Here is an 11105-nt window from a genome sequence, read left to right as displayed (position 1 = left end):
ACACCAGTACTAGCAAATGGCTAATAATTTCATCATTAACATTAATTTTATGATGCTGTTTTTCTGCTCCCTTGTGCTTGACATTTAATGTCAGATGCAAGGGAAGCAGAAAGGGGCGTGCTGACTCCCATGGCACTGACCTGCACATATCTAGTGATAATTGCAGCTTTAATATATACACAGTTGTGTCTACTATGCTTAAAATGGTGCAGGATGGCTCACTGATGTGTTTTTCCAATGGAAACCAAATATCTTAAAACAGTGTTCCTCAAACTTTCTTGAATCATGGTGCCCTATGCCCAAAGGTTCTTATTGAGAAATTCAGCAACAAATTATTAAATTAAGTAAATTGTGTTTACCTGTCCTTCTGAGGGTCAGTTATGGGGTGGTGGACAAGGTTGTGCTTCTGTTTGTCCACACATTTTATGTTTGGCAAACCCCAGCACTGGTTGTGCCTATCACATTGACCATAAATAATTTGATTTGGTCCTGTGGCACCCCTGCAAGTGGCCTGCAGCACCCAGTTTGGGAATCACTGTCTTACACTAATCCTGGTTTGAGCGGTTGTTGCTATTGATAAACTAGTCATGAATATCTTGCCTTCTGGCATAGAGACATAGGTTATGGGTCCCATACAGCTGTGATTGATTGTCGCAATTCCCTGTTCTGATGACTGGCTTGGGGGGATTGGAGAAATCCAACATGTTGGATTTACACCATTTTCCAATTCCGAACAAAAAATGGTTGGGATCAGCGAGTCTGGGAATTTTAACATTTTGAATGATATTTCCCTGATCATCGATGCCTCCGATCAGCAATAAGTCTAGTGATGTAACCTGTTTCTGCTCTTCATTTCTTTTGGCCATGATTTTGTCAGCTTCTCACATCGGAAATCAATATCAAAATATAGAAATAAGTAGTCGCATGCATACGAAAAGAATATATAGACACAACTCCACTAGTCATTATTATCAAGATTACACCAATGTTTTAATTCTGATGCACGTTACACATAAAAATAATGATTATTAAAAATTAAGAATCTCAAACACAACTACAGCAGCTTATATTTTCATTAAAAAAATCTTAACGGGAGAATAATTTAAGAGCTGAGTGTTCTACTGATAATTGTCTTCTGTTAAACATAAATAATATGTGACAATAGTCTTCATTAAATCAACTCATTTATATTAAAAATAAATGTACAAGTAACATTTTGAATAGTCAGCACGATGTGTTCTTAATATACTCGAATCTTTTGCATATCTCACAATATTTGTAGCCAGTGCTGTTACACATCCAACCCCAAGGTTGCAATACATTATTCAGCATTTATTGTATTATGCCTCTTCACTTTACTGTTATTTTACTGTATATTAACTTGTTATGTGTTTTAGCTTTTAGACAGTACATTGACAGAAATCTATGAAAATTATTTTTGGTTAATAAAATACTGTATATAAAGTGTAATAATAAGGCATTATTAATGCTAACTATGTCAATATACTGTACCATATTCCAGCCACAAGGGCTATACATTACTGCCATATCAGTGGAATGTTTTTTTTTTTGCATAAAATACTTATACTATCTTATTGTAAACAGATATAACTGATATAACTATAGGTGTTATATGTGTTATTTTAGAGCTTTAGTATAAACCCAGCAACATGATAATAATATGAAATGAAAACTCATACTACTAAGATATCCTCTATAAATTCCTTTACCTTTATAAAATTGTAAAATGAAACACTACACACTTCATCTACAGTGTAGATACAATGCATATCAAGGTTATAGTTGAAATAATATTAGCCCATGTCATAGTTCATATGTAGGTACCGCACTACACCTGTCATGTGTCAGGTCGGCCATTTTACTATTTTGATAAGCAGTCACATGCATTGAACATAGTGTCACCAACTTGTGCATTTCATTGCACCCCATGAAAATAACTGTCAGAAGGCCATGCTAAGGAATCTTCCCTGCGAAGAAACAGATTGATGTAGCTTGTGCATGAAATGGCAGAGACCCAGACTCAAACATGGCAGTTGTGGACTCAAGATGCTCCTTCCTCTTCCTGTTTAGGCTCTTTAGTGGTCACCTCTTCGCGGCCACTCTCTTGCACAGGAGATGGATTCCTGCTTGGCTTATTGCTGTCATGGCTGCTGTGGCTGCCAGCACTACCTAAACGCGTTGAGGCTACTACAGCTTTAACAGCTGCCTGTAGAAAGAAAAAATACATTTGGTGACACGTACCATCAGTACATATGCCCCTGCAAAATAGGAGCAAAGCCTTTTTTTCCTTTTTATTTCAAAATATGTCTGTACAAAAATATATCAGTACTTTGGAATCATGTGACTATGTTTTTAATTATTACTTTAAATCAACCAATAATAATGGTAATAATAATGGTAATAACCATTAACAACATGACTACATACTGTATGTCATATAATTGATTCAAATATTTTCCCTTTTTTTTTTTTCGTTACATATATTTGAAAAGCTTTCCAAAATGTAAAAAATATTATATATTTCAATTATGATTACATTTTGGTTTTCTAAACACAAATATGGTGAAAGGAAAAACAGAACACTAATGATGGAGCCACGCTAGTCGTGGCCCCGTCTGTGCCTAGGCGCACCTAGGACTCAGCATTTCTGACTGGGCGCCCAGACGGAGATGCTCTTCTATTCTATGAATTGGAGAGCGTCTATGTGCACTTCGGCGTGACTAGGCGGACGGATCGCCTAGTCACGCCGGGAGTGCTTGTTTGCGATGGAGCCGCCTCAGATGAGAGCGGCTCCATCTGTACGTTACACTCTGATAAAAATAGTAAATACTGGTGGCACACCTGAATTTGTAAACAATTCAAAAACTGTGATTCATATACCACTTTCACCTTTAACCAGGGATATTGCCAGGTCCTGACTTGGTGTGAAAGGGGTCTACCCGGGTTGTGTGTCCTGGGTCTGCTACCTGGGTAGCAACCAGGGTCCTCTACATGAGTTGCAACCAGGGTAGAACTTGGTACCGAAATTCTGCAGATCATAGACCGCAGTTGGAAATCGCACGGGCGGAAATAAAGTACCAGCCAATCAGTTGCTAACTGCCATGTTACAGGCTGTGTTTGAAAAATGACAGGAGCTGGTTGGTTGGTACTTTATATCCGTCCTCTTTATCTCTCTCCAAGGCTTAGTACATAGATCCCATCATCTCATAGGGTTGGAAAAGGGATGACCTGGCAATAACCAGAGCAGCTGGACACAGCTTGAAACCATGTTCAATAACTCAGGTTGGACCTGGGTTTTTAGTGTGAAAGGTGTAATACTCAGTGCTGTGTAACACCTTCAAAAAATACTGCTTGATGCAGATAAGCATAGATAACTGTATATAAAAAAAAGACAATAGTCCTAATCTCAGTGTAATCAATGAGTGAAGTACGGTATCTGTGAAGAAAATCCTTCTTGTCCCAAAGGTACAGTATAGGCATCAGATGATTAGATTATCAACACTTTCTCTTTTAAAAACTTGAGACATAAGCTGGTAATACACTTATAAAAGATGATCTTTCTAACCATCCAACTTATTTTTGGTTGGAACAAAAATCTGGTAACGTCTGGGAGCAAATGAGAATAAGCCATGTGCTTCCAGACAAAGGAGATCAGACGAAAACTGTCATTCAGGCAAATTGCTTAAATCGAACAGATTTAACCAGCTTCCCCCCCCCCCCCCTCCCCCTCCAGTGTTTGGGAGCAAACAGCCGATTGTCATTGGCCTGATTTATATTACAACCAGCCAACTAGTTGGATGGTTGGAAAGATAATCTTTAGGTTTGTGGCCAGCTTTAGGTGTAGAAAGCCTCTTGTATATGATCTTGTTGGTCACTCCCACCAAAAATATAAAACATATAGCAACACTGTAAAGTGTAAAAAATAAGATTTTAAATCTACCGGTAAATCTTTTTCTCGTAGTCCGTAGAGGATGCTGGGACTCCGTAAGGACCATGGGGATAGACGGGCTCCGCAGGAGACATGGGCACTTTAAGAAAGACTTTGACTCTGGGTGTGCACTGGCTCCTCCCTCTATGCCCCTCCTCCAGACCTCAGTTAGAGAAACTGTGCCCAGAGGAGACGGACAGTACAAGGAAAGGATTTTTGTAATCCAAGGGCAAGATTCATACCAGCCACACCAATCACACTGTATAACTTGTGATATACTAACCAGTTAACAGTATGAAAAAACAACATAGCATCAGTCCAAGACCGATGAAACTATAACATAACCCTTATGTAAGCAATAACTATATACAAGTCTTGCAGAAGTAGTCCGCACTTGGGACCGGCGCCCAGCATCCTCTACGGACTACGAGAAAAAGATTTACCGGTAGGTTTAAAATCTTATTTTCTCTAACGTCCTAGAGGATGCTGGGACTCCGTAAGGACCATGGGGATTATACCAAAGCTACCAAACGGGCGGGAGAGTGCGGATGACTCTGCAGCACCGATTGAGCAAACAGGAGGTCCTCCTCAGCCAGGGTATCAAACTTATAGAACTTTGCAAAGGTGTTTGACCCCGACCAAGTAGCAGCTCGGCACAGCTGTAGTGCCGAGACCCCTCGGGCAGCCGCCCAAGAAGAGCCCACCTTCCTAGTGGAATGGGCTTTAACCGATTTCGGTAACGGTAATCCTGCCGTAGAATGCGCCTGCTGAATTGTGTTACAGATCCAGCGAGCAATAGTCTGCTTTGAAGCAGGGCCGCCAACCTTGTTGGCTGCATACAGGACAAACAGTGCTTCTGTTTTTCTGATCCTAGCCATTCTGGCCACGTAAATTTTCAAAGCCCTGACCACATCAAGGGACTCGGAATCCTCCAAGTCACGTGTAGCCACAGGCACGACAATAGGTTGGTTCATATGAAAAGATGAGACCACCTTAGGCAGGAATTGAGGACGGGTCCGCAATTCCGCTCTAGCCATATGGAAAACCAGATAGGGGCTTTTATGGGATAAAGCCGCCAATTCCGACACTCGCCTAGCCGAAGCCAAGGCTAACAACATGACCACCTTCCACGTGAGATATTTCAACTCCACTGTCTTAAGTGGTTCAAACCAATGTGACTTAAGGAAACTTAACACCACGTTAAGGTCCCAAGGTGCCACCGGAGGTACAAAAGGAGGCTGAATATGCAGAACTCCCTTCATAAAAGTCTGTACTTCAGGTAATGAGGCCAATTCCTTTTGAACGAAAATGGATAAGGCCGAGATCTGAACTTTAATGGAGCCTAATTTTAGGCCCAAATTCACTCCAGTTTGAAGGAAGTGAAGAAAACGGCCCAGGTGGAATTCTTCCGTAGGAGCATTCCTGGCCTCACACCAAGAAACATATTTTCTCCATATTCGGTGATAATGTTTAGATGTCACGTCCTTCCTAGCCTTTATTAGCATAGGAATGACCTCATCCGGAATACCTTTTTCCGCTAGGATCCGGCGTTCAACCGCCATGCCGTCAAACGCAGCCGCGGTAAGTCTTGGAACAGACAGGGACCTTGTTGTAGCAGGTCCTGTCTTAAGAGGAAGAGGCCACGGATCATCTGTGAGCATTTCTTGCAGATCCGGATACCAGGTCCTTCGTGGCCAATCTGAAACAATGAGAATTGTTCTCACTCCTCTTTTTCTTATTATCCTCAACACCTTGGGTATGAGAGGAAGAGGAGGAAACACATATATATCGACTGGAACACCCATGGTGTCACTAGGGCGTCCACAGCTACCGCCTGAGGGTCTCTTGACCTGGCGCAATACCTTTGTAGCTTTTTGTTGAGACGGGACGCCATCATGTCTATTTGGGGTAGTCCCCATCGACTTGCAATCTGCGCGAAGACTTCCTGATGAAGTCCCCACTCTCCCGGATGCAGATCGTGTCTGCTGAGGAAATCTGCTTCCCAGTTGTCCACTCCCGGAATGAACACTGCTGACAGAGCGCTTACATGAGTCTCCGCCCAGCGAAGAATCCCTGTGGCTTCCGCCATTGCCACTCTGCTCCTTGTGCCGCCTTGGCGGTTTACATGAGCTACTGCGGTGATGTTGTCTGACTGGATCAGAACTGGTCGATTGCGAAGTAAGATCTCCGCTTGACGTAGGGCGTTGTATATGGCCCTTAGTTCCAGGATGTTGATGTGAAGACAAGTCTCTTGACTTGACCAAAGGCCTTGGAAATTTCTTCCCTGTGTGACTGCTCCCCAACCTCGGAGGCTCGCGTCTGTGGTCACCAGGATCCAGTCCTGAATGCCGAACCTGCGGCCCTCTAGAAGGTGAGCACTGTTTAGCCACCACAGGAGAGATACTCTGGCCCTGGGGCACAGGGTGATCCTCTGATGCAATTGCAGATACGACCCGGACCATTTGTCCAATAGGTCCCATTGGAAGGTCCTTGCATGGAATCTGCAGTATGGAATGGCATCGTATGTTGCCACCATCTTTCCCAGAACTTGAGTGCAATGATGTACTGACACTTGTTTTGGTTTCAACAAGTTCATGACTAGTGTCATGAGTTTCTGTGCTTTTTCTGTCGGAAGAAAAACCCTTTTCTGGTCTGTGTCCAGAATCATGCCCAAGAAGGACAGACGACTTGTAGGATTCAGTTACGACTTTGGAATATTGAGAATCCAGCCGTGTCGCTGTAACACATTCAGTGAAAGTGATACGCTGCCCAGCAACTTCTCCCTTGATCTCGCTTTTATGAGGAGATCGTCCAAGTACGGGATAATTGTGACACCCTTGCGCAGGACCACCATCATTTCCGCCATTACCTTGGTGAAAATTCTCGGGGCCGTGGAAAGCCCAAACGGCAACGTCTGAAATTGGTAATGACAATCCTGTACCGCAAATCTCAGGTATGCCTGATGAGGAGGATATATGGGGACATGCAGGTATGCATCCTTTATGTCCAGAGATACCAAAAAATCTCCCCCTTCCAGGCTGGCGATGACCGCCCTGAGCGATTCCATCTTGAACTTGAACCGTTTTAAGTAAAGGTTCAGGGACTTTAAATTCAAAATGGGTCTGACCGAACCGTCCGGTTTCGGAACCACAAACAGAGTTGAGTAGTACCCCTGCCCTCTTTGAAGCAGGGGAACCTCTACCGCCACTTGTTGCAGACACAATTTGTGAATTGCCTGTAAAACTATCTCCCTTTCCAGGGGTTGTTTCGATAGGGCCGATTTGAAAAACCGGCGAGGAGGCACTTCTTCGAATTCTAGCTTGTAACCCTGGGAAACAATTTTTATTGCCCATGGATCCACCTGTGAGTGGACCCAGACGTGGCTGAACAGTCGAAGACGTGCCCCCACAGGAGCTGACTCCCTCAGGGGAGACCCAGCGTTATGCAGTGGATTTAGCAGAGGCCGGGGAGGACTTCTGTTCCTGGGAACTAGCTGTGGTGTGCAGCTTTTTCCCCCTGCCCTTACCTCTGGCAAGAAAGGACGATCCACGTGCTCTCTTGCTTTTATTGGAACGAAAGGACTGCATTTGATAATGAGGCGCTTTCTTAGATTGTGAGGGAATATATGGCAAAAAATTTGATTACCTGCCGTAGCCGTGGAGACGAGATCCGAGAGGCCCTCTCCGAACAATTCCTCACCCTTGTAAGGCAACAACTCCATATGCCTCTTGGAGTTGGCATCACCTGTCCACTGCCGGGTCCATAAGCCACGCCTAGCAGAAATAGACATAGCGTTTATTCTGGAACCCAGTAAACTAATGTCTCTTTGAGCATCTCTCATATAGAAGACAGCATCTTTTATATGCCCTAGGTTCATTAAAATGGTATCCTTATCAAGAGTCTCAATATCTGCTGATAAGGAATCTGTCCATGCTGCTACAGCACTACAAACCCAGGCCAACGCAATAGCCGGTCTGAGTAACGTACCAGAATGTGCGTAAATGGACTTCAAGGTAACCTCCTGCTTGCGGTCAGCAGGATCCTTGAGGGTAGCTGTATCTTGGGATGGAAGCGCTATCTTTTTTGATAAGCGTGTTAAAGCTTTGTCCACCCTAGGGGAGTATTCCCACCGTATTCTGTCCTGTGACAGGAAAGGATACGCTATAAGAATCCATTTGGGAATCTGCAGTTTTTGTCTGGAGTTTCCCACGCTTTTTCGCATAAATCGTTCAGCTCATGTGAGGAAGGAAAGGTGACCTCTGGTTTCTTTTCCTTAAACATGTGTACCCTCGTGTCAGAGACAGGGGGTTCCTCGGTGATATGCAAAACATCTTTTATAGCGATAATCATATATCGAATACATTTTGCCACCCTTGGCTGCAATTTTGCATCTTCGTAGTCGACACTGGAGTCTGAGTCCGTGTCGGTATCTGTGTCAGCTATTTGGGATAGTGGGCGCTTCTGAGACCCCGAAGGTCCAGGCGACATTGGGACAGGCATGGGTTGACTCCCTGACTGTAACCCAGCTTCAGCTTTGTCTAATCTTTTGTGCAGTAAATGAACATTTGCACTCAAAACATTCCACATATCCATCCAGTCAGGTGTCGGCACTGCTGACGGAGACCTAGCATTCATACACTCCCCCTCCTCCTTAGATGAGCCTTCAATCTCAGACATGTCGACACACGCGTACCGACACACCGCACACACACAGGGAAGCCCTTTTTCTGAAGACAGGTTCCCCACCAGGCCCTTTGGAGAGACAGAGAGAGAGTATGCCAGCACACACCCCAGCGCTATATGACCCAGGAAAAACACAGTGTGTTTACCTAGTAGCGCTTTGTAATCTGTATTGCGCCAAATATGTGCCCCCCCTCTACTTAAAAACCCTCTTTCACCGTGTGTCAAGCAGGGGAGAGTCCGGGGAGCTTCCTCTCAGCGGTGCTGTGGAGAAAAGATGGCGCTGGTGAGTGCTGAGGGAGAAGCCCCGCCCCCTCGGCGGCGGGCTTCTGTCCCGCTCGAAATAATTCAAATTATGGCAGGGGCTCTCTATATACATGTACAGTGCCCAGCTGTACATGTATATACACTTATATGCCATATATGAGGTTTAAATTGCTGCCCAGGGCGCCCCCCCACCCCCTGCGTCCTGCACCCTTACAGTGACCGGAGTGTGTGAGGTGAATGGGAGCAATGGCGCACAGCTGCAGTGCTGTGCGTTACCTCCGTGAAGAATCTGAAGTCTTCTGCCGCCTGTGATGATCTTTTCCTCACATACTCACCCGGCTTCAATCTTCCGTCTCTGCGAGGAGGACGGCGGCGCGGCTCTGGGACGGACGGCTAGGGTGAGACCTGCGTACCGATCCCTCTGGAGCTAATGGTGTCCAGTAGCCTAAGAAACAGAGCCCTGAAACTCAGAGAAGTGGGTCTGTTTCTCTCTCCTCAGTCCCTCGATGCAGGGAGTCTGTTGCCAGCAGGCTCCCTGAAAATAAAAAAACCTAACAAAAATGCTTTCTTAGCAGGAAACTCAGGAGAGCTCCTGAAATGCACCCAGCTCCTCTGGGCACAGTATCAAACTGAGGTCTGGAGGAGGGGCATAGAGGGAGGAGCCAGTGCACACCCAGAGTCAAAGTCTTTCTTAAAGTGCCCATGTCTCCTGCGGAGCCCGTCTATCCCCATGGTCCTTACGGAGTCCCAGCATCCTCTAGGACGTTAGAGAAATTGTATTTAACAAACTGTACTTACAGAAGTTAAAATATGAATAGACATTTGAATATACTGCATACCGGAGAGCGAAATACAGTATGACTGCCTGTAATAATCACCACACAGAGCTGAGCAAAGAATTAAGGCCCATACACATGGTGAGATTCGGGCTATGCCCGATTCTCACTATGCGACAGGGGCTAGGTCGGCTTCGCAAGCACATAATGAGTGTGCTTGCGATACTATGTGCGATTTTGGCTAAGTGACAATTCTGACTATCTTTTCTATGAGATAGTCAAAATTGACTTGCCTACACAGTCTGTCTAGGCTTGCGATGCCGACCGCGTGGGACCGCGCATCGGCATCGCAAGGTGACTTTGCGATCTGCGCTTACTTTTCTTACGATTTTGACTATATAGTCAAAATCATAAGAAAATATCTCTCCGTGCGAACACACCATTACTGTGTGCTATTTATACTTATTACACAATATTTTGTATATATCTGTATATATGTTTATCTGCAAAGAACAATATTGTTAAAGGGGTCACAGTTTTTTTGTAAAAATAAACATAAGAGAAAGACGATAGATTTTGAGAGTGATTTACATCTCTGCAGTCATGTGCCAACACTATGTTAATACAATATTAAGAACATTAAAATATTATTTGTAATGTGTTGTTCTTAAATGTATATTGCTGTGTATAAGCTATTACTTTTTTAACTGACCAATTCAGCAGATGCGTGTCAATTCACGTGAAAATAGTCAGAGCATTTACATGTTTTCATTTTTTTTTTAGCAAACAAAAGAAGATGACAAGCTGACAAGTGAAGCTGCCACCCAGAAATGAAAAGAGTTGCCCACCGGAGCCATCGCAACCTCATTCGTAATTGTGTCCACATTAGTGGACTATGGGAATTTTTCAGAGTCGTTAGCAAACCACAAAAGCTAGCAATTGGGCAAAATCATGTTGCACTGCAGGTGGGGCGGATGTAACACGTGCAGAGAGAGTTAGATTTGGATGGGTTATATTGTTTCTGTGCATGGTAAATACTGGCAGCTTTATTTTTAAACTACAATTTAGATTTCAGGTTGAACACCCCCCCAAAATCTAACTCTCTGTGCACATGTTACATCTGCCCCACCTGCAGTGCAACATAGTTTTGCCCAATGGATAACTTTTTTTTAGTTTGCTAGCAACTCTGAATAACTCTCGATACGCAATTACGGAGACCATCAAAGCTAAGGGTTGGTCTATGGCTATGCAGACTGGCCTCAGCAGTAATGACTCAGACACCATGTATTTGCACGTACGATCACGCAGCCATCAAAAGATACACGCCCCGAAAACGACCATGACATGCCTGTGTTTTCCCAACCACTCTCCTCCTGCTTAATACCTCCAAATGGCCACCTCCTGTCAATCACTCTACGACAAATCTCTCAGTT

General features: G+C 44.2%; 1 protein-coding gene across 1 annotated transcript in view; it reads right to left on the bottom strand.

The window, feature by feature from the left end:
* Positions 1–1013: 1013 nt before the first annotated feature.
* The window catches only part of CAMK4 (calcium/calmodulin dependent protein kinase IV), a 495844-nt gene continuing 485752 nt past the window's right edge, over positions 1014–11105 (bottom strand). Inside the window, exon 11 of the mRNA XM_063964113.1 lies at positions 1014–2227. Within this exon, the coding sequence (XP_063820183.1) occupies positions 2063–2227 (165 nt within the window). The 3' untranslated portion in view covers positions 1014–2062. The remainder of the gene's footprint in view (positions 2228–11105) is intronic.

Source organism: Pseudophryne corroboree, chromosome 1, assembly GCF_028390025.1.
Source record: "Pseudophryne corroboree isolate aPseCor3 chromosome 1, aPseCor3.hap2, whole genome shotgun sequence".
Lineage (NCBI taxonomy): Eukaryota > Metazoa > Chordata > Amphibia > Anura > Myobatrachidae > Pseudophryne > Pseudophryne corroboree.
Note: the sequence above shows the minus strand (reverse complement) of the source record. Positions and strands in the feature narration are given on the sequence as shown.